Source organism: Podarcis muralis, chromosome 17 (assembly GCF_964188315.1).
Source record: "Podarcis muralis chromosome 17, rPodMur119.hap1.1, whole genome shotgun sequence".
In the NCBI taxonomy this organism is placed as follows: domain Eukaryota; kingdom Metazoa; phylum Chordata; class Lepidosauria; order Squamata; family Lacertidae; genus Podarcis; species Podarcis muralis.
Genome location: NC_135671.1, coordinates 27225964 through 27250345, shown reverse-complemented (window position 1 = coordinate 27250345; position 24382 = coordinate 27225964). Strand labels below are relative to the sequence as shown.

The 24382-nt window shown below is 45.0% G+C and overlaps 2 protein-coding genes across 3 annotated transcripts in view; one reads left to right on the top strand and one right to left on the bottom strand.

Moving 5' to 3' along the window:
• ADAMTSL1 (ADAMTS like 1) overlaps positions 1 to 24382 on the bottom strand; it is a 718478-nt gene that overhangs the window by 130463 nt on the left and 563633 nt on the right. The window lies entirely within an intron of this gene.
• Positions 1207 to 22669, top strand: PLIN2 (perilipin 2). Of its 2 annotated transcripts, XM_028712057.2 has the most exons (9): positions 1207 to 1358; positions 4164 to 4220; positions 4305 to 4500; positions 6465 to 6547; positions 8302 to 8587; positions 9817 to 10001; positions 10947 to 11081; positions 13377 to 13667; positions 20791 to 22669. In XM_028712057.2, the coding sequence occupies exons 2-9, from the start codon at positions 4191 to 4193 to the stop codon at positions 20923 to 20925; spliced, it is 1341 nt and encodes a 446-aa protein (XP_028567890.1). In that variant the 5' UTR covers positions 1207 to 1358; positions 4164 to 4190; the 3' UTR covers positions 20926 to 22669. The 2 variants fall into 2 exon arrangements, with proteins under 2 accessions (XP_028567890.1, XP_028567891.1); XM_028712058.2 differs by lacking the exon at positions 20791 to 22669 and having other exon boundaries at positions 13377 to 14575.

Here is a 24382-nt window from a genome sequence, read left to right as displayed (position 1 = left end):
CAAAGTCTGCCCCCAGACATGCCTACCCAGAGGCTTAGAAAGTGGGCGTAATTCTAATCTGTTCTAGCAGTGCCTTTTTCTGGGGGTATTCAAGGGTACACAGTACCGGCACCTTCACACCCCCCCAGTCAGATTGGTAGGGCAGCCCAGTCAGATTGGTAGGGTACCAATAATAAAATGATGAAGGAGATAATGGTGAGTACCATTATCCCTCTGTTCCGGGAGGTTTTTAATGTTTGATGTTTTATCATGTTTTTAATAGTCTGTGGGGAGCTGCCCAGAGTGGCTGGGGAAACCCAGCTGGATGGGCGGTGTATAAATAAATGATTTATTATTATTATTATTGACACTTTCTCCTCTTTTTTTCCTTTTTAAAAGCACTGCGTCAATATTTTAACTTTTGTATGTTTCCCTTCCCTCCCCCTTTTATGAAGATTACCCGCTCGGGGATCCCACAGCTAATTCTCCCCTGGTCTCCTCGCTGGCCCAAATAGGACTAATTAAGCCAGCTAGCCCTGGTGATCATCTAATGTTTATTGGATGGATTTCCCCCCTAAATTGATTTTTGAATTCTGAATTTATTGTTATTCACGTTTTATACTGTATTTTATGCTGTTTTTTGTAGCATCAATGAAGTGTTTAAAATTTGTTGTTAGCCGCCCTGAGCCCCGTTTTCTGAACCGGGAAGGACGGGGTATAAATAAAAAATTATTTATTTATTTATTCTCGGTTTTGCTTTTTTAACACATAAAGTAGTGTAGGTATACACTTTATGAAATAAATAAATGAGGAAATAAGCGGTTCGGGGCATTGCATAACTGGTCCTGCGATTAAACCTGCACGCTAACTGCTGCGATTTCTGGGGTTGACATATTTTTTAAAGAGCCTCCCCAAAAAGAGGACGCTGCGTCGGCCATTCAAAGCAAACAGATGCGCTTTGTCTTCCATTTCACCCCCGGAAAAAAGAGGGCGCGTCCTGGGAAAAGAGGACACATGGCAACCCTCGTCCCCCTCTCTCTCCTCGGCTTCTTTCAGCTGCGCAAGGAGGAGCCAAGAGGGCGCGGCGTCGAGAGGCAGGATCCGCCTGTTTCCTCCTCCGACGCGCGCCCTCCGCGCCCCTCCTCTCCTCGGAGCCGTGCGCGCATCGTGTGCGCGCTTGGAGGAAGCTGCCCGGATTTGCAGCTGCCTGGCGTCTCGCGAGAGGAGGAGGAGGAGGCTGCCCGACGGGGGCCCCCCCTCTCTCTCCGCCCGGATAAATTGCCGGCGAAGCTGGGGCGCGGCTGCGGAGCCGACGGAGCGAGAGGACCAGCTGGGCGCGCTTGACGCACACGAGGCAGCCGCTCGCTCTCCTCCGACAGGTGAGTCGCCTTTGCCCTTGGCCGAGAGGAGCCTAACCTGCGCGTCTTTGCAATGGGGGGGGGGGATGATGATGATGATGATGGGGGACTCGGACGCGCCTGGAGAGGCTGCGGGAGCCCCGGGCGCAAAGGAGCAAGCGGGTCTGCGCGCATCCTCGCCTTGCAAAGGGACCTCGAGAGGTCATCCGGTCCAACCCCGGGCTCTCTCGCCCGACGCTGGGCTCGAACCCACGACCCTGAGAGCAAAGAGTCCCACACTGCGAGCGGGTGGGTAGGTGTCCCTTTGCGCTTTCTTGCTCTCCGTCTTCCTTCCTCTCCATCTTCCGTTTGGAAAGCCCCGGGAATGATGCGCAGGGGCCGTAGACAAGGCAGGGCACACCCTGTGTATGCTTACTCCGAGGTAAGCCACACACACACACACACGCGAGTTGGTTGGGGCTTACTCCCAGGTAAGTGCATTTGGCAGCCTCTTTGCCCGAGGGGGGCGGGACTGCAGGGCATCTTCCTAAACCCCTTTTTCCCCGTGAGGAAAGATCTCTCTTGAGGATGCAGGAGTGAGTGGAGAGGCTCTCCGGGACGGCAGCAAGGAAATGCAGGCGCTCCCCAAACGCCTCCGTCGCGATGCTTGTGGAGGTCTATAAATGTACTTTCACTTCTTGCTGGCGGATGCTGTGCCGTCACTGAACTGGAGCCATAATTGGGTGGGAAACATTTCTGTCGGATAGGTCATCATCTTGGCAATGTAGGTGGGGGCAAAGGACAATCGGAACAGAGCTGTGTGATAAATACAATGCAACATAAGCAAACAGAACCGAGATAGAATCTGCTGCTTAAATAGGTTTGGTCCCATTGTTTGGAGGAGACCAAGCCTGTTTGTTTTCTCTCCCTCTCTGCTACAAGCTGCGTTCATCTGTGTAACATGCAAGCTGCCTCAAAGCCTCTAAATTATCCCATACTTGAAGGGGCCGAGAGGCAAAATTTGCAGCTGTTTCACAGGGTTCTCTGTAGGAGAGGTTTAGTTTGGTTGCTTTTATTTACACTGCGTGAAATATTGTAGTTGGGTTACAAAAAACTGTTGTGGGTGAGGGAGCATTTTTTAATTTGAAAAAGCTCCCTGTGATTTTTGGAATTCATTGTCTGTTGTCTGTAATAACCGTTTAACCAATGCATCACCTGTACTGTACTATATCTTTCAAAAAACAGGGTTTTGAGTGCTTGGTGGTCATTCAAGTATTGCACCGAGACTTAAAATGGGAAGCTTAAATGCCCCTAGCGTGGTGTGCTCTTTCCCTTTTGCTACCTTTCGTATGAAAAGGAATCCTGCCTGATATTGATCAACTTAAGAGAGGCATTAAGGTTTTTTGTTTTTAAGTTGCTTTGTAATCATTTCTGCAGCAGGATAAAGTTTCACGAGAACTGAAATGGAAACACGTCCTGTCATTTCTGTGTTACAGAAACTCTTTAATAGTGCATACACAAATGTTTCAAACACACCCATTCAAACCCCCCCCCCCACTCTTAGAACTGTAGTTTATGCCTGTATTTCTGGCACCCTTAAATTATAGTTCAAAGGATTCCTTTCACGGAGAGGAGAGAGAATGTGCTTTAAATGTACAATGTGTCCTTGGCTGAGAACAGATTTCTGAATCCTGTTTGGTTTTGACCACAGCCTGCACCAGCCATAGCTCATAATCATGGGATGATAAGAGTCACGGTCAAAATATCTGGAGGGCACGAACTCAAGGATGGCTGAGCAAGAGGAATATTCCAGAGCAACTCTGTCCTTAATAGACTAATTATGTGGTTTCATAATACAGATGGCAGTTCTGTTTGCAGAGGGAGAGTCTCACAACCAGGAGTGGAAGAAGGGGCAATTGCAACGTGTTAAGCACTTTATTGCTACAGAGGGAACAAACAGTCTCCCTTGTTCCATTTAACACAACTTTGACAGTGGATCCACATTTGATAACTGTGGATTCAACTTGGCTTTTCTTCACTCATTCTTGTAACCAGAGTTTGATGTAGAGCTTTCCAAACTCTCCATGTTGGCGGCACACTTTTTAGACATGCATCATTTTGCGACACAGTAATTCAGTTTTAGTAGCAGACCGGAGGTTAAATGAACCCCCTTTCCACACACCGACACACTGCAGCGGACATGTCGTGACACACACAGTCTGGAAAGCTCTGGTTTAATGTCTACTCTGAAGGCACTGTTGTTTGTTTAGTAACTTAGTAAAGAATACTAGAATACAATGCACGGCTTCCACTTTTCAAATCCCAATTTAAACTCTTATTTCCCTAACTTGTTGCTACTATGTTTTGGCTTGGAAAGTGAGGTGAATTTTTGGACACAAGAAAAGCCAAGTGTTCCCAAGGTTGTATACAAATTGGCTTTGCCAAAGCAACCCAGAACATGTCTCTGCTCAGTTCAAGCATTACTGAATAAACTAGTGAATTATAATTTAGAAATAATGGAAGATATCCAAAATAGTCATGCTTTAAATACGTCCATTGAAATTGATACTTAGTACATCAAGTTACTTAAGCCTATTGATTTTAGCAGATCTATTCATGAGTACTGTATGACTCACTGGATATTGCCCACAAATTTTATTGGCTAGTCATATTTGTCCGGAAAGAAAATGCTTTCAGATTTGAAGTTTCAACCTTCCATATTGCATAAATGGAAAGCATTTTAATAACGGAACAAGCTGAGCATATCTTAGCGGCTGCAACTTGTCAAAAGGTTAGGTTTTGTTTCAAGCCTTGCATTTAACTTGTGCTTTCTCTCCCCTCCCCCAGACTCTATAAAGCATTCAAGGCCCAAACATGGCGGAAGAGAGGACTGATTCACAGCAGGTATGTTTGCATGCACCAAAAATGTTCCTGACGATTTATTCCAGAAGAAATGTGAGCTAACTGTCCTGTCTTCTGCATAAACAGAATGTGGTCGCCAGGGTTGCCAACCTTCCCCTGGTGAGCTCCACCTACGACATGGTCTCCTCAGCTTACGTCACCACGAAGGACAACCATCCCTACCTGAAGTCTGTATGCGAGATGGCGGAGAAGGGCGTAAAGACCATTACTGCAGTAGCCATGACTGGTGCTCTGCCTATCATCCAAAAGTTGGAGCCACAAAGTAAGCCCTGACTCTTGGAAACACTTTTCAGCTTGCAAAATTCTTCCAGAGGAAAAAAAAAACAGGTTTATTAGCAACAATAAACAGGTTCCCAAGCAGAAATGACAGCCTGGGAATACAAGTTGGTATTCGTTTGGAAATGGCTGTCGTTTCGTAGGCTGCACATTCAGATGTGTAGACAGCATGGTAAGATCCAAAGTCATCTGTGATCCCTCTAGTGGAGTGCATTGGGAACAGTCAGGATCCAGTGATCCTCAGGCATGCACCTCCAAATGGTGGAGCTGTCAGGGCTCCATCCTGGCTCCCAGGCACCTTCAGGTGGTTGCAAGGGACCAATAGCCAGGTGCCAAATGAGCCTGGCATCAGGCGAATTTTAAACACTGCCACCGAGCATAATAATCTCACGCAGTGTTCGAAACTCCCATTTTTCTTGGTGCATTTTGCGACAGGGAATTTCATTAGTGTGAAGAAGAAGAGGAGTTTGGATTTGATATCCCGCTTTATCCCCTAAGGAGTCTCAAAGCGGCTAACATTCTCCTTTCCCTTCCTCCCCCACAACAAACACTCTGTGAGGTGAGTGAGGTTGTGAGACTTCAGAGAAGTGTGACTTAGCCCAAGGTCACCCAGCAGCTGCATGTGGAGGAGCGGAGATGCGAACCCGGTCCCCCAGATTACGAATCTACCACTCTTAACGTCTTTTCTGGGAGCAGTGCAGTGGTACCTCGAGCTAGAAATGCCTCAAGTTACAAACACTTCAGGTTACAATCTCAGCTAACCTGGAAGGGTTACCTCGAGTTGAGAACTTTGCCCCAGGATGAGAACGGAAATTGTGTGCCCCATTAGCGAAAGCACGCCTCTAGTTAAGAACAGTTTCAGGTTAAGAACGGAACTCTGGAACAAATTAAGTTCAGAACTAGAGGTACCACTGTACTGTGCCTAAATTATCAGATTAAAAGTGCAGAGCGGAAGGAAAGGAGGATCTCTTTCTGCCTCTCCACTTCTAGCTACTCTCTGAAGACTGGAGAAGAGACCATCTTAAGAACATTAGGGGGTTGGCAGGGGAAGGACTAGACCATATGAAAAATGAACATAATATTTTAGCCGCAGTTCATTCATTTTCAGCTTTGTATTCTTGTTATAAAAAAGCGCACCTAGACATTCTTGTGCCCATATCCTAAGTTTAAGGTGCCATTTAGGTCCTAGTTTCATATCTCAGCTTCTAACACTGATCTCAGGATGGTTATTCAACTACTTGTGTGCGGCTTAATTGCGCCAGTGGTCAGGGATGATGGAAATTGCAGCCCAATGACATATTCAGTTGTCAGCTTGCAAAAATGCTCTGCTCAGAAGCCTGGTTGCTTTTGTAGAATGCCTAAAATGTTTTCACCACGGGGAGAGTATTTTGTTTGGCTTAGTGGAAGCACACTCCCTACAAAGAACTGTAAAGGCCTGCCTTAAATAACAGCTCATTGCGAGGCTACTAATATCTTTGCATAACGTTTATGGGCCGCTGTGGCTATAAAGAAGCTTTCTGGACGAATTGGGTGTGAAGTCAAATAAGATTGTGACTTGTAAGATGCACAATGAGTCAAAAAAATCCTCCTGGCTCCAGTTTCTCACCCTTCACCCACTTCTAAGTTCTGTCTCAGCTTCCCCTTTCGCCTACTTTCTCAATGTCTCACAGTTTAGAAACTTGGCACTTTGCGTTGTGCACTCCTGTGCTTGAGTGTGTCAGCTTGTTCGCGGAAACCTATTCTTGCGAAGTGGCAGAGGGCCAGGAGACCCTCTTTTATCGCTTTCCGAAGGAGCTCTGAACTTGCTAATGAGTCATTCATGATGAACTTCGTCCTTAACGTGATACACCAGAATGCTTCCTGTTTCCCAGCAGTTCAAAGAAATAAACAGCTTCTGATTAACTTCTTAAAATTGCAAAAGCTGGCCTAACGGTCCTTTAATGTTTCCAGTTGCAGTTGCCAACAGCTACGCTTGCATAGGACTTGACAAAGTCGAGGAGAGGCTGCCGATACTTTATCAACCAACTGATAAGGTAAACTATTTAGAAAGATTTTAATGTGGCTTTTTCTCTCTCGTTGGTTCGAAGCGGAGTTACACATGAACTGGAAAAAAGGTACCAACTATAACTGGGTGCGGGACGCGGGTGGCGCTGTGGGTTAAAGCCTCAGCGCCTAGGACTTGCCGATCGCATGGTCAACGGTTCGAATCCCCGCAGCGGGGTGCGCTCCCGTCGTTCGGTCCCAGCGCCTGCCCACCTAGCAGTTTGAAAGCACTCCCGGGTGCAAATAGATAAATAGGTACCGCTTTATAGCAGGAAGGTAAACGGCGTTCCGTGTGCTGCGCTGGCTTGCCAGATGCAGCTTGTCATGCTGGCCACGTGACCCGGAAGTGTCTCTGGACAGCGCTGGCCCCCGGCCTCTTAAGTGAGATGGGCGCACAACCCCAGAGTCTGGCAAGACTGGCCCGTACGGGCAGGGGTACCTTTACCTTTACCTTATAACTGGGTGCATTGGGGAGGGGGGACTTCAGCGCAGGAAACAAATGAAGTAGCCCCGAGGCACACAGGATGGTACGACTTACTTGGGATACCTGCCCAGTGTTTAATCTACGAACGCAAAAGTCCCTTGCTTTATGTATCTGTTGAGTTCAAAGCCCTCTCCTGCAGGGCTTTCTCATTCACTTCTTCTTTGAAGGAAAAGGTCTCGCATACCTATAGGCTGCTCACTGGACACTTAGGGTGGTATCCAGTGCTAGTCCTACTCAGAGTAGACTCACTGAAATGAAGGGAATTAAGTTAGTCACTGCCATTAATTTTAGGGGGTCTACAGAGTAGGAATGTGTCCTTTGCTGGCACCCGGGGCACTGCTCTGCTTGCCCATCCAAATCATTCGCCTGGGGCTATGCCCCCCCGGCCCTCTCCTCACTATGACCTTGGGACTACCAATATTATTACTTATTTATTGAATTTATATACCGCCCTATACCTGGAGGCATTGGGGCGGTTCACAGAACAAAACCAAAATATAAAACCACAAAATATATCATCAAAATAAAAACAATACCCCCCGTGCTAAAAAACCCACACCAAATATTTTAAAAGGGCATCAGGTGTCAATCAAATCAACCAAAGGCCTGGTTAAAAAGGAACATTTTCGCCTGGCACTTAAAGGTGTGTCATGAAGGCAACAGCAAACTTTCCTGGGGGAGAGCATTTCACAGACAGGGAGCCACTGCAGAGAAGGCCCCGCTCTCGTGTTGCCACCCTCCAGACCTCTCGAGGAGGAGGCGCATGAAGGAGGTCCTCACCCATGTGGCATTCTGTTTTGTCAAGTAAAAGCCCAGTGTTACAGCTCCTTTGAAGATGCTAGGCATTGGGACACTCCTCCAAAGTCTGCATGGCGTACACAAAGCAATCCAGAATCTAAGCTGGTTTCATTGTCGGAACTCAGGTTTATGTTTGTTCTCTTCCCCCCGCCCCCCAAAAAACCAGCAAGCAGGAAGCAAGCTTTTTTATTGGCTTACCAATCTTGTTTTTTGGGTAACCATCAGGTTATGCAATGGGCAAGATTCTGTCTTGTTTTATGTTTGGTGGGGGACTATGGGAACTCATGATGAATTTGCGAGTGTGTGCCAGCACACCGCTCGTTCGTAATAAAACCATATTTTTAAACTTGGACTTAATGTGATGGGCAAACTGGGCCCATGTGCTTTATACTGAATGAGTTGTGTCACTCCTTACGTCTTGCATTCAGCTAGCAGTGAAGAATCTGCAACCACTTTTTCTAGGTTGTCGCTAACGCAATGGATGTGGTTGTTGGTGCAAGGGATGTCGTCGCAACCACCGTGACTGGTGCCAAGGATACTGTTGCACAAACCATTAACGGAGTTGTTGACAAGACAAAAGGAGCCGTCCAGGACAGTGTGGAGTTGACCCGGTCAGTGGTCAGTGGCAGCATCAACACCGTTCTGGGAAGCCGGGTGCTGCGTCTGGTGACCAGTGGGGTGGACACTGCCCTCAGCAGATCAGAGACCCTTGTAGACCAGTATCTCCCACTGACGGAAGAAGAACTAGGTAAGTTCTCCTAGAACAGTGGTTCTCAACCTGTGGGTCCCCAAATGTTGTTGGACTACAACTCCCATCATCCCTGAGCTCTGGCCTTGCTAGCTAGGGGTGGTGGGAGTTGTAGTCCCAACAACATCTGGGGACCCACAGGTTGAGCAAGGCTGTCCTAGAACATGGGCAGGCAAACTAAGGCCTGGGGGTCGGATCCGGCCCAATCGTCTTCTAAATCCTGCCCGCGGACGGTCCGGGAATCAGCGTGTTTTTACATGAGTAGCATGTGTCCTTTTATTTAAAATGCATCTCTGGGTTATTTGTGGGGCATAGGAATTTGTTCAATTACCCCCCCCCAAAAAAAAATATAGTCTGCCCCCCACCACAAGGTCTGAGGGACAGTAGACCAGCCCCCTGCTGAGAAAAGTTTGCTGACCCCTGTCCTAGAAGGTCCAGTCCGCCAGGTTACATACCCTGTTATGAAGATTGTGCTATTTTTCATAAATAAAAACGAGGGGGAAATACATTTGCCAAAGTTCATTGGTTATGAAGCCAATGAAATGTGATGCTATCGTGTATTACTGTATTTTTCGCTCTACAAGACGCACCAGACCACAAGATGCACCTAGTTTTTGGAGGAGGGAAAGAAGAAAAAAAATATTCTGAATCCCAGAAGCCAGAACAGCAAGAGGGATCACTGCGCAGCAAAAGCAGCGATCCCTGTCACTGTTCTGGCTTCTGGGATAGCTGCGCAGCCTGCATTCGCTCCATAAGACGCACACACATTTCCCCTTACATTTTAGGAGGGAAAAAGTGAGTCTTATAGAGCAGAAAATACGGTATTTTTCAAGAACAAGGAAAACATAGTTTGTGGGTAGAACTGGGCCACTTGATGTTCATTTGACCATGCAGTTGTTTTACGACTGCAAACTTTGTAACATGGCATAAGATCAGTCGGCCCAACACACTCAATCGTGGCGGCTCTCTAGGTTTGACAGAAGACTTCACATTCAAAGCTCTTCCCTGGGAAAGTCGTCAGCTCTCTCACCTTGAACGTTTCACCATCAGACCAAAAACACCTTGCAAAGTTGCCATGGGAGAATTTGTCTCTCTTGGCTGTAGGCAACAGACTCTCAAGGAGCGAGCGAGAAAGATAGGATGCGGTTGTTAGCTTTCCTAATTGCAAGCTTGACGGCGTTAACTTGCCGCGGTTACAGTTGGAATGGTTTGCTCTTTTGATTCTGCAGAGAAAGAAGCTACGAAAATGGAAGGATTTGAAGTTGGAGTTCAGAAGCCAAGTTACTACGTTAGATTAGGGTCTTTGTCGTCAAAGGTCCGATCCCGTGCCTACCAGCAGGCCTTAATCAAGGTTCGAGATGCTAAGCTCAGAAGCCAAGAGACAATCTCTCAACTTAACTCCACTGTCAATCTGGTAAGTGAGTTCTGGGCTCTAAATTCAGATTTTTGCAAAGGGTTTCAGTTCACCTTTCGGACTCACAGTGCACATATCGGTGGATGGCAGTCCACTCTACCTTTTTAATAATATTTTAACCCTGTGTTCTTTACTTGTGAGTTGGCCTCGATTTTTAAAGTTTGCAAGGCTAGCATTAAGGTAATACACAGCTCAGTGTTTTACTGGGCAGCCTTCATACATCCATGGACACAATAAGAATATTTTCTTAACATCAAATTGTTGAAACAATAGGTCTAAAAAGCACTATAGTGGCATTTGATGGGCTCTTAGGGCAGGGTAACCTGAAGGGGGAAATGTTAGGCTTTATTTAAACAAATAAAGAATTCTTCAAAATGATATGTAGTGTGCCAGCAACTGCAGCAGAGGAAAGGAACGGGTGAAAACAGAGGGTCTATTGGGCAAGAATACACAGTTACATTTTGGGGCCCAAGTAGATATCTTTCATTCATACGAGATCCATAAAGCACTGTGAAATTCCAACTTCCTAATTCTTTTTCAGAGGGTTTGTTGGAGGGTTTAACAATCTCCGGTGGAGTTTTAAAAGGAGATATCAGAGCCGACCTTGTACAAACATGTTTGATACCTGAATGAATAAAAAAATAAAAGAAATTGTCCAGTAGCACCTTAGAGACCAACTAAGTTTGCTACTGGACAGTTTTTTAATCTATTTATTTTGACTGCTGTCAGACCAACACGGCTACCTACCTGAATCTCGTTTTGATAACTGTTGGCAGAAGAAAGATTGCTTTAGCTGCGAAAGCATTCCCAAGAATGATCTGAGTTTCCTGTATCCTGGGAGAAAGATTTGCAGAAATCGGTGGCGCTCCTGAGTAGACATGTGCAGGATTGCACCATTGAAGAGTACTTCCCAAAAGTTGAACGTGCAAGTCTTTTGTATTCCAGATTGAATATGCCAGAAAGAATATGAATAGTGCCAACCAGAAACTCCAAGATGCCCAACAAAAGCTGTATAATTCCTGGGTAGAATGGAGGAAAAACACAGGCCAAAATGAGGAAGATGACTCCCGCAGTGCTGAGGTGGGTTGCTGAGTGAGCATTGGGCAGATGCGTCAGGTTAATGCCATATTTTTCGCTCTGTACACATCGCACCACATCACAAGACGCACCTAGTTTTTGGAGGAGGAAAATAAGAAAATAAATATTCTGAATCTCAGAAGCCAGAACAGCAAGAGGGATCGCTGCGCAGTGAAAGCAGCAATCCCTCTTGCTGTTCTGGCTTCTGGGATAGCTGCGCAGCCTGCATTCGCTCCATAAGACGCACACACATTTCCCCTTACTTTTTAGGAGGGAAAAAGTGAGTCTTATAGAGCAAAAAATACGGTATTCTGCAGCCTTATAAATACGTTTGCAGGAAGAGGGCTCGCTCTTTGGTTGTTTTTGTTTTAACTATTTACTTGTGTTTTTTTATTGTATTCAATTTTATAAATATTACGAGTTAAAGTAAAAAAAAGGAAAGAAAATACATAAACCATTTTAAAAGGTAGAGGAAAACAACAGTATGACAGCAAAATATAATTAAGATCACAGAACTATATAACACATGTGCAAATGACTGAACTTAGTTTCCCTCAAATATACATGGATTCATGGGTTGGTATGGTTTCGATAAATGCACTCCAAATATCATTTAATTTGTCCATACATAATGTTTGTCTGAAGGCGATCCATTCATGAGTTGCAATGCCATCTATCCATTGATCGAAAGGCTATTTTTTTGTCCTCCCAATGTATTAGTATCATATATATTTTTGCAGATATAAAGGGCAAGGTTGCACCCAAAACTACTTCCTTGCCCAGTTGCTGCAGCAGTCTACAGCTGGCCATGCTGAAAGTTCTTTATCAAGGTTAAGAGTATTAACCTTTTGACCCAAATAATTACAGCAGTGATAAGGCTGCTGTCCAGGACTCAAGCGAAGGCTTAAACTTAGCTCTTGCTACTACTGGGTATTAGCTGCTTGTCTTGTTTCAGCCACAGCGGAAATACAGGAAGCTTGTAAAGAAAAGGGAAAAGATGTGAATGAGTAAGGTGGCTTCTCTCAGCACGCTCTTTCCCATGCCTACAAAATCTTTGTAGCAAGCATGGGGGTAAAGCTATCTGGCAAATAGGATATAACTGAAGGACCACTTGACAGATCTGTTATTGGTGGGAGGCCAGGAGAGAGAAATGCTTTTCGCTTTCCAGGTCAAGGGGTCTGATTAGGGTGCAAGTCCCAGCCAAAGATAGGATCCCTTAGGTGTGCAGAAACATTGGTCAGTGCGTATGAGCATTCATTTGGGTCTTATGGCAGTGTCTCAGCCAGTGTTAGAAACTCAGATACATAAGCTTAAGCGGCAAATGGCTCCTTAAACCAGGGCTAGTCGCCAAAACAGAATGCCTAGTGGCCATTTTGGGGGCCAGACGGTTCGAAAGCCATATTTTTCAATACAGTGGTACCCGAGGTACCACTGTACGGCTTTTTGGTATCTGAAATTCATTCTGATTGGGCAGTGAAAATGTAACAGACTTATACAGGATGCATTGTGAAAATAGCCAAGATCCATGGTTCCCCAGGTATGCACCTCCAAATGGTGGAGACATCAGGCACCATCTTGGCACCCGGGCATCTTCACTTGGTCGTGAGTGGCCAATAGCCAGGTGCCAAATGTGCCTGGTGAATTTTGAGCACAGGTCCCAGCTTCGTTCCATACTTCAGTCGTACCTTGGAAGTTGAACGGAATCCGTTCCGGAAGTCCGTTCAACTTACAAAATATTTGGAAACCATAGCGCAGCTTCTGATTGGCTGCAGGAAGGTCCTGCAGCCAATCGGAAGCTGCGTCGGACGTTTGGGTTCCAAAGAACGTTTGCAGACCGGAACACTCACTTCCGGGTTTGCGACATTCGGGAGCCAAAACGTCTGAGTACCAAGGCATTTGGGATCCAACGTACGACTGTACCCCCACATTGGAAGTTGAAGTTATTGTTGTCTAGGGTGGCGGCTCCGGCTGTAGAATACAGTCATACCTCAGGTTAAATATGCTTCAGGTTGAGCGCTTTCGGGTTGCGCTCCGCGGCGACCCAGAAGTAACGGAACACGTTACTTCCAGGTTTCGCCGCTCTCGCATGCGCAGATGGTCAAAATGACGTCACACGCATTCGCGGAAGCACAAATCGCAGCACGCGCAGACGTGGGTTGTGTTCACTTCAGGATGCGAACGGGGATCCGGAACGGATCCGGTTCGTATCCAGAGGTACCACTGTATTGGGGTTATTTTAAGCTAACAGAATAACATGGAGCCCTTTCCAATGTCTGTGTGTTTTGCTTTTGTTTCCAGTACATTGAATCACGCACATTAACGATTGCACGGAACCTGACCCAGCAGCTTCAAACCACCTGCGTCACCCTGGTGTCGAGTATACAGGGTTTGCCCCAGAATATCCAAGGCCAGGTTCACCATGTGGGGGAAATGGCAGGCGAGGTCTACCGGAACTTCCGCTCGGCGTCTTCCTTCCAGGAAGTGTCCGACAACCTCATCACCACCAGCAAAGGGCAGCTGAAGAAAATGAAGGAATCGCTGGACGACGTGATGGATTACCTGGTGAACAACACGCCCCTCAACTGGCTGGTAGGTCCCTTTTACCCGCAATTGGCTGGCTCTGAGAATGCTGGGCACAGAGGTGACGGGGAGAAAAAGACCAGCCAGGAGGACAAACAGCCTGAACGCAACACAGAATAAATGGCAGCGTGACAAAACATGCACACACACGCCGTGTAGCTTGACTGACAAGGTGGCTGAGCTGTGGTAGCTGCAGTGTAACCTGCTGGGGCTGGGGGGAGTAATTTAATTCCTGTTACTCTTTCTCAGACAAAAAAAGCAAAAAAAAAGATTTCTGCGCTTCCGAGTTGAGTTCCCAGTGTTTGGGTTCGAAGTTGTGAAAGATGCAAAGTGCCTTAAAAGACTTCTGAGCCTCAGCAGATTGCATTGGAGAAAACACCTTGTTTAGCTACCTGTATATTATAAAGCCCCATCTTGTCTCTCAGTTAAAGTGGCCTTTAAAAGGAGCTTACTGCTATTCTGTTAATATACGCAGGGGCGGAAAAAAACAAAGCAAACCCCTTTATTGAAAATCTGTAAAGCTTCTGGCAGCATAATTACATTTTCTTATTCAGCTTTCGTTTGAAAACTGCACACTGTACCCTTGTATACTTATCATTCCTTCCATTTGCCTTAAAGCAACTTGTTCTAGGACCTAAAAAAAGAGAAAAAGCCTTGATAAGCTTTTTCCACTCCTTGCGTGGAGTTGGACTAGACTTGCCAGAGTAACTTGTCTGTTGCGACAGCTCACCTTCGTCCTTCATTTCTAAATATGAGACGTTGTACTACTCAGTAACTCCACTTAAGCTACTATTGAGCACTGTGCGCTAAACAAGATTCATGCTGTTTGTACATGGGTGTTTTTAGCCTGTCTTTTTGTAGTGCCTTGCCTTGTAATTTCACATGTATGCTTAGTAATAAATGCTTCAGCAGCCGGAGTCTGGTGTCTCTTGGATTGTGTAAAGAGTACTGAGGATGCGAAACAAATGTTGTGACTCAATTACCGTTGAGCTGTGGGTCTGTTTAAAACGGGTTGAATGCAAATTGCTGAATCAGCACAAAGCATTACATGTAAACAGATGGTCCAGGTGTTGCTGCTGTATTTATTTCCTACCTACGACTCCTCAGCCAGCTCTCTGGATACTTGCAGTTTCTTAAGCTTCTACCATCCCAGCTTTTGCTTGTAGCTTGCTTTTCTGGGTTTGGGGTTCTTGAATCGGTGGGTTGTGGCTTGAATCGGTAGGCTGTTATGATGTATACTATGCCAAAGGAGGCCAAACCACCTGTCTCTCGTAGCACAGACATTCCGCAGTCTTGATGGCCCTTCAGATTTTACAACAGGTCCTAGGAAGTTGAACCACAACAAACTGTAGAGAACACCTGCAAATGATCTGGAGATATTTCTGGTTCCTCCTGCTCTGCTTGTTCTTGCACTTGATGCTTAAACTCAAACAAAAATAAGTTTGCTCTGCTGTCCAGGTATCCTGCTGCGCTAACAGTTACGTGACAAAGTACACACAGGTCAATACGTTAATAGTTTTGTCCCCGCAGGGAAAACATTTAGCGCACGTGATGCCCTGAGACTTCCACCTGCGTAGAATCAGCACCGATGAGGACTTGAGCGTTCTGCCAACGTTGCTGGGGTAGAATTAAGCAGCAGGCCCACTCGAATCACAATTCATTGCTAATAATTCCCCTAGTCTAAAAGTGCCCTTTAAAAAAATGGCTTTAAAATTGAACCAGGCCAACCGTCATGTGATCTATAATGCATGCTTTGTTGTGGTTTCTTTGAACACAGTTTTTGGTTGGTGTTGTCTAGTTGCATTGGCAGAAGAGTGTGAACATTTTGTTGCACTGGCGGGCGGGTGGGTGGGATTCACCTAACTAGTCCTGTTAGCCGAAGCCCTGCTCAAGGACTTCTGCTTGTGCAATGGGGCTTCCCCTCCTATCTAACCCCTATGCGCCTCTGCCCCCCAGAATAGCATTCAAGGGGAGCAGAGGAGAGATTTTTTTCACCTGGCAAACTGAAATGCTTGTGCAGATGGTGCAGTTGACACAGCAGAGTGTTGAATTTCTCCCCAATTGTTTATCCTGGTCCAATTGGTTTCCAAGCCCAATTCAAAGTGCTGGTTTTGACCTATAAAGCCTTAAAAGGCTCAGGACTACCTCAAGGACCGCCTCTCTCCATATGAACCTACCTGGACCCTGAGATCATCTTCTGAGGCCCTCCTATGTGTGCCGCCTCCTCAAGAGGTGTGGAGGGTGGCAACAGGAGAAGGGGCCTTCTCTGCAGTGGCTCCCCATCTGTGGAATGCTCTCCCCAGGGAGATTCGCCTGGTGCCTTCATTATATACCTTCAGGCACCAGGCAAAAACTTTCCTCTCTAACCAGACCTTTGGTTGATTGACATGCAATGCCCTTTTAAAATGTGTTGTGCAGGGGGCAGGAATAATTGGGTTGTTACTGCTTTTATTTTTATTATGTATTTTGTGTTTTTTATATTGTGATTTTTTGTCGTGAGCTGCCCTGAGACCTGCGGGTAAAGGGTGGTAAACAAATTTGAATAATAATAACCACCACCTTGGCTTACTAAGGACAAGCAACAATTCATGTATGGACTCGTTTTAGCCGTGCAATTAATCTGTGGTTTAAAGACCATGGATAGGCTGTGGGATCTCTCACACCCATGGATATTCTCCTTCCCTTCAGTCTGTGGAATTTTCCCTCTATACACTTCTAGTGTTGCATAAGCATTGTTCATCTGCAATAAAACCAATTGCATGTGCTTCTAATAATAATATTTTTTTATTTGTATCCCGCCCTCCCCGGCTGAGGCTGGGCTCAGGGCGGCTAACATCATAAAAACAACACAATAAGCATAAAAACAGACATCAATTAATTAAAATACATCTTAAAATTAATTCAGACAAGTTAAAATCTAGGCAGGTGGCAATTAGGTAAGGTAAAGGACCCCTGACCGTTAAGTCCAGTCGCAGACGACTCTGGGGTTGCAGCGCTCATCTTGCTTCATTGGCCGAGGGAGCTAGTTTACAGCTTCTGGGTCATGTGGCCAGCATGACTAAGCCGCTTCTGGTGAACCAGAGCAGCGCACAGAAACGCCGTTTACCTTCCCGCCGGAGTGGTACCTATTTATCTACTTGCACTTTGACGTGCTTTCGAACTGCTAGGTGGGCAGGAGCAGGGACCGAGCAACGGGAGCTCACCCTGTTGTGGGGATTCAAACCGCTGACCTTCTGATCGGCAAGTCCTAGGCTCTGTGGTTTAACCCACAGCACCACCTGCATCCCCAGGTGGCAATTATTAGGGTGCAATTGAGAGTGGTTAATGATTGCCAGGACCAACTGTTTCCATTGAACGTACAAGGACCTGTGAATGGGTTGGGGGCCTCTATACAAAGGAAAGTAAGCTCACATGCAATTTGACTGGGGCTGATGAGTCCCACAAAAACCTGGGAGGGTCCCACATTTTCTACCCCTGCTTTAAAGATATGACATGAAGATAATTATTAGTTTTCTGCACAGGTGACTAACGTGTTACATAGCAACAGAAGAACCAGGGTACTTGCATTTTGCCGTTGCTTGGTACATATGTATATGTTCCACTAGCATTCAAGACAAACATAAGTACAATCCTATTCACGGCAATAGCTCAATCTTCTTTGCAAGCAGAACATCACAAACTCAATGCCATGCAGCTCCAGTGTTGGAAATTCACCAGGCACATTTTGCACCTCTGGCTATTGGCCGCTTGTAACCAAATGAAGGTCCTGACATCTCCACCATCTGGAGATGCATGCTTGGGGATCTGGACTGTTTTCACACACTAGCAACACATCCTGTAGAATTCTACCCCTTATATTTTATCTGCAAAATCAGGATGAATTTCAGGAAACCAAAATGCATCATCTCTGCAGCCTGAGCAGGAGCTGAGAACGACGTTATAGTGAATTGTTGTAGCTTGTCTTCGCTTCTCCCGCCCCAATGCCCTGCTCACAGTTGCGAAGAATAGCCCTACGTTATGAATGGCCCGTGTCACCATTAAGAAAAAGAGGTCGGAATAGGCCAGTATATATGTGGACTGTCCCTGAGTCAAGTGACTTTTCTTCTTTTAAGTTCTCAAAACTCTTAACTTAGCTCAAGGTAGTCCTCTGAACTAGCCAGATGTTGAACTGAGAATCAATCACAGTCAGTCCATCCTTTGAAAAACAAGACTTTAGCCCCATCTTGCCCCAAAACAGCAACTAGACATTCTGTTTGGGAGACTGCAACCTTGGTTTTAAGGAACCCTTTGGTGCCTAGCATATATATCTGAGTTTCGAACACTCTGCAGCTCTAGCTAGGGCAATTGCCTGCCTGTGTTGACAAAATGGAACTAGATTATTCTCCCTTGGTGTAAGATGAAGCCTCATGTTCCTACTTAAGAGGTTTTGCTGTGTTCAGTGGTCCTTATGCCCTGGAAAGTGTGTGTAGGATTGTAGCCTTATCTACGTAAGGTGCTCAAAACAGGTTATGGAAGAGTAGGCAACTTGACCTGGAATCCAGTCTGCTGCTGAAATAGGTACGGCACGGCTAGGACAGAAAACTCCCTGCTGCCTTATTCTGAGAGCTTCAAAGCAAATGGTAGCAGGGAGACCAGCATAGCAGCAGAAATAGTCAGCATAGTACTTTTGTGTCCACAGTCTTAAAATAATACTAGGCAGCTGATCTTGCCTATACTTACTCTGAAGTTCCACTAATTACAGTGGCGCTTACTCCCAAGGGAACACAGAGGCATTGCCGCTTTAGGCCTGAATGAGCCCATTGACTTTATTTTGAAACCAATTCATTCTGAATCGAATTATTTCTGGTTTGCATGAGTCAGTTTACCCTAACTATCCTGCGATCCTGCGGGTGTAAACCACTGAGCCTCTTGGGCTTGCCGATCGGAAGGCTGGCAGTTCAAATCCTTGTGACGGGGTGAGCTCCCGTTGCTCTGTCCCAGCTCCTGCCCACCTAGTAGTTTGAAAGCACACCAGTGCAAGTAAATAAATAGGTACCACTGCAGCGGGAAGGTAAATGGCGTTTCTGTGTGCTATGGTTTCCGTCACGGTGTCCCATTGTGCCAGAAGCGGTTTAGTCCTGCTGGCCACATGACCCGGAAAGCTGTCTGTGGACAAACGCCGGTTCCCTTGGCCTAAAAGTGAGATGAGAGCTGCACTCCCATGGTCAAATTTGACTGGACTTAACCGTCCAGGGGTCCTTTCCCTTTCCCTAACTGTTTCAGAGATGAAATCAAGCCATGTAGTCAGGCTGTTGATTTAGAATCAGAGATTTGGAGGAGAATCTGGTCTAAACTATGACAGTCAGTTAAAGTAAAGCGGGCATGCGCTGAGGGAAACTGATTCACACGTACACTACAGTTTAACACATACCGGATCTCACTTCTGGTATCAGAGACCAGCTTAGGAGAAGACATACGGCAGGGATGTAAGCTGTGGGAGGAAGGAAAGATTTCTCTCCAGATTGTTGGTCTAGGGATAGGACTCGTGCTTTCAGTGACAAAGGCCTTGAGTGCAATTCCCAGACAAACTCACGCAACAGGAAGAAGAGGGTCGAGCCCTTAATTGCTAGCCATAACTAGAGTGTATGATTTGCATGCAGAATATCCCAGGTAAAAACCCTCAAATCTTAGTGCTGGCCGGGAAAGACTTCCTGTCTGAAATCCCCGAGTGGTATTCAAGTGAGTTTTACACAGAGTAGACCTGTTAAAATTAATGGGCCTGACTCAGAGAAAAATAAGAATATTTCATTTATACCCTGCCCATCTGGCTGGGTTGCCCAAGCCACTCTAGGCAGCTTCCAAGACATAAAAACATAATAAAACATCAAACATTAATAGGAACAATCTGATCCAATTTAAAAGTCACAATAACTTTAAAATAAACAACTTATATCAAAAAAAGCAGCATCCAACAATCTATCAGAATCTAATTGTTGTTTAGTTGTTTAGTCGTGTCCAACTCTTCGTGACCCCATGGACCAGAGCACGCCAGGCACTCCTGTCTTCCACTGCCTCCGGCAGTTTGGTCAAACTCATGTTCGTAGCTTCGAGAACACTGTCCAACCATCTCGTCCTCTGTTGTCCCCTTCTCCTTGTGCCCTCCATCTTTCCCAACATCAGGGTCTTTTCCAGGGAGTCTTCTCTGCTCATGAGGTGGCCAAAGTCTTGGAGCCTCAGCTTCAGGATCTGTCCTTCCAATGAGCACTCAGGGCTGATTTCCTTCAGAATGGATAGGTTTGATCTTCTTGCAGTCCATGGGACTCTCAAGAGTCTCCTCCAGCACCATAATTCAAAAGCATCAATTCTTTGGCAATCAGCCTTCTTTATGGTCCAGCTCTCACTTCCATACATCACTACTGGGAAAACCATAGCTTTAACTATATGGACTTTTGTCAATAAGGTGATGTCTCTGCTTTTTAAGATGCTATCTAGGTTTGTCATCACTTTTCTCCCAAGAAGCAGGTGTCAATAGTAAACAGTAAAAGTAAGCATCAGCAAATAATAATTAAACAGTTCAACCACAATAAAGAATTACCAACCTATAATCAATAAAAGTAACAGCAAATCACAATGCATAAAACACCACAAAACATACAAAACCATGTAAAAGGATCAAATTGAGAAACAAAGAAGCGCAACTTAATAAAACTATGTTTTTTAAAAATATCCCTGAACTCCATCTGGCCCCAAAATGGTAACTAGGCATTCTGTTTTGGCGATAGTAACTCTCATTGAAGGAGCCATTTAGTGCCTAGCTTACATAACTGAGTTTCTACCATTGCTTCCTACATTAAAATAACACAATTTGGATAAATGGTTGGTTTAAAATCTTTGGGTCTCCTTTTATTTCTCACTATGAAGCCTACACCAGAGAAAGAGGCATTTCCCCACATGAATTATTTGTGAACTTTTTAAATGATAAGACAATATTATTTCATTTCACATGCGATACGCTATGTTTTTGTCAGTATAGTACTGAAATGGGAGGAAATTTTGCTGGCCTGTTCTCCTCAGTTTGAGTCCTAGGTCCTTAACACTTTGGGGAATGTTGAAAATGTTGCCTTCGAATTTATTTGAGTTTCTTCCTCTGCAGGTTCCGGATTTTACTATCACAGACTTGTCTTCAGAATCGGATGAGATACCAGATATATTGGCTTTGGATGAAGAAGGGCAGCAAGATTATTCGCGTGCAAATGGTCCCATCACCACAGGTCAAAGAGCTGAATAAACACCGAATACAAGAAACCAAAAACTAATACTTTTGATTGAATAAATATATGTTCATACACATTTCCCCCCCTAACCTTATCCTCCTGCTTTTTGGAGTGGAGTTACTTAGCTCTTGGGGAGTATCGGAATTGTTTGTATCACTTTTGCTTCATTTAGATCAATCAAAACTGTGACCTTGTGAAAAAATATTATGGAACGCACATTAGCGTAACCTATTAGCATGGAGGAGTGGACTGTTTTTGTCCTCCGTGACAGATAAATGTATTCAACTGGTCAACAATATCAATTTTAAGTCTATATCACAGTTTGGACAGCAGTTGCTTCTGAAACCACATCTCTGCTGCTTTGACATGGAATCCTGTCTGAAAGAAGATTTGCCGATTTCAATTTCAGTTCCTCTGTAAATACTTCTGTGTTTCTCCATCAACATCTTTACCTGCCAGGAAGGAAAAAATGCAGCCATTTCTCGTCTCTTTCTGTTTCGTTGTGATGTATCTGCATGACTCTGTACCAAATGTTTAAACAGGTGCCCTTTGAGTTCAAATGCAATGGATGAGCTCAGTGCTCCTTGCTTTTCTAAGATTATGATGCTCCAGCAAATTGCAACTCATGTTCTCAGTCAGGTGATAAACCTGTGCCTGGGTTGCGCCATTTTAGACTATGGGAGAAAGACCAAACGCTCTTCCATACAAAGTAAATCTTTGCATGTAGAAATGTTAGCACATCACAGAGAAGTTTGAACTAGGACCGTCCTTCCTGAGACCTAATTTTGTTTTTCTCTGGAAGAGCAGTCGTGTGAGCTCTCCACTTGCAGCCAGAAGTGGTACAGCCCAGGGACAGTAAGAATTAGGCTTTGCAGTAGGGGAACCTGTGTACCTTTCCCATATTTTGGACCACATCTCCCATCATCCCTTTCCATCGGCCAGGCTGGTTGAGGCCGATGGGAGCTGGGAGTCGCAGGTTTCGCCATCACTGCTTCAGAACATCTGGAGTTTAACCAGGACAAAACTCTAGAGCAGTGGTGGCCAAACTTGGCCCTTCAGCTGTTTTTGGACTACAATTCCCATCATCCCTAGCTAACAGGACCAGTGGTCATGGATGATGGGAATTATAGTCCCAAAACAGCTGGAAGGCCAAGTTTGGCCACCACTGCTCTAGAGTAAAACAGAGCCAAACACAGGTTCAAGAGATGCAAACTGGGAAACTTCTGAGAGGGTTCAAAAAAAGAAAAGACGTGTAGTGAAAAATGGGGCAGAAAATACAAACGAGATGGAGAAAGCTAGCCCTGAAGCGATGTTCCTGCGCAATCCACAGTTGTTTTAGCAGGGTTTGTATAGTTCCAGTGGTTTGCCGTCAAACAGATCCGCCATTTCTTGACGCAAATCGGAAGAGTCAGAGGAAGCTCAAAACAAACTAGAAATGCAGAATCAGACGTACTTAACGAAATGCTACAGTTGAAAGACTACGCCGTGTTTTGGTTCAGACAACCTTTAATATTGCTGGCAGTTTTGGGTTTCCCCCCGTTTTTTAATTATGGGATTATGAGGATTTCCTATGGTGCTAATTTTTATAGGTTAGGTCCACAGATCTGAATTAAAGAGATAATTTGATGCTCTCTTTAGCATGAAGTGGACAACCTCTCCCCCCACTCTTCAGTTATGCATTATAAGAGATAACATGGAAGTTTTAAGCACTAGTCACTGAAATGCCTTGGAAATAAAGTTTAAAACTGTATAATCTGATGGCTGCTGATGTTTTGCTTCTCCTTTTTGTTGCTTTTTATATACCTCCAAACCTTAGAATTTCATGATTATTTGAAGTTGCTGTAGCTGCAACGGGAAAAAACCAACCTTTTCTGAGATACAGGGTTATCACATTTTGATGGGATCATAAGAATATGATTTCTTATGCTGTCTTACGTCTGTGACTAAGTTGAGTTATATAAAACCGTACACAAGATCACCACTTATCCCACAGTCAGATGTCTTCCATGAAAAATAAAATTTGCATCTACTACTTTTAGTTACACTTAAGATACTTTTTAAAAACACACACACCAAAGAAGTAATTGTTGCTTCTATAAGGGCGTGACTGAGTTGGCAAAAACCGTTCAAATGTCATTATTAACAAGTTAACCAAACCTTGAAGGCCATTAACTCCTCTCAGAAAACAAAGTGATAACACAACACGCTTCTTTTAAGAACTAAATAACCATTATCCTTGAAATATTTTTCACATTAAAAAAAAAAAAAAGCATGCAGCCTAGCTCTACCACAAGACCTTTGGGTGCCTGGAAAAGTATCTAAATAAAATACATGCCCCTTCCCAAATAATAAAATAATTGACTGCTTACTGCTCTATAATGCCTACCCTTCAACATTCCTCAGATGAAAATAGGGACGTTGCTCATTCCCACCCCCAACTGATCCTCCTTGATCTCCCATTTTGTCCCCCTCGCTCCCCACAGGGCCTTTTCAGTGATGGCTCCGACCTGGTGGAATGCTGTGTCCCAGGAGACCAGGGCCCTTCAGGATTTAACCTCCGTCCATCAGGCCTGTAAGACAGAGCTATTCTGCCTGGCCTTTAATTTGAATTCAGCCTGATCTTTTATTTCCCTTCTCTTCCCTCCCCCTCCCCTTTCATGACGATTACCCGCTCTGAGACCCCACAGCTAATTCTCCCCTGGCCCAAACAGGACTACTGTATTTTTCACTCTATAAGACGCACCAGACCACAAGATGCACCTAGTTTTTGGAGGAGGAAAACAAGAAAAAAAATCTGAATCTCAGAAGCCAGAACAGCAAGAGGGATCATTGCGCAGTGAAAGCAGCAATCCCTCTTGCTGTTCTGGCTTCTGTGATAGCTGTGCAGCCTGCATTTGCTCCATAAGACGCACACACATTTCCCTTTACTTTTTAGGAGGGAAAAAGTGAGTCTTATAGAGCAAAAAATACGGTAATATAGCCAGCTAGCCCTGGTGATCATCTAATGTTTATTGGATGGATTTCCCCCCTAAATTGATTTTTTATTTTATTGTTATTCACGTTTTATACCGTATTTTATGCTGTTTTTTGTAGCATCAATTAAGTGTTTTAAATTTGTTGTTAGCCGCCCTGAGCCCGGTTTTCTGAACCGGGAAGGGCAGGGTATAAATATAATAATAATAATAATAATAATAATAATATTATTATTATTATTATTATTATTATTATTATTATTATTATTATTATTATTTGCACCACCAGTACCCCAATGGGACACAGCACATATCCCCTCCATCCTGAGAAAGCCAGCGTAGATGAAGAAGTGGTGTAGTGGTAAAGAGCAGTGGACTCGTAATCTGGTGAACCGGGTTTGATTCCCTGCTCCTTCACATGCAGCTGCTGGGTGACCTTGGGCTTGTCACACTTCTCTGAAGTCTCTCAGCCCCACTCACCTCACAGAGTGTTTGTTGT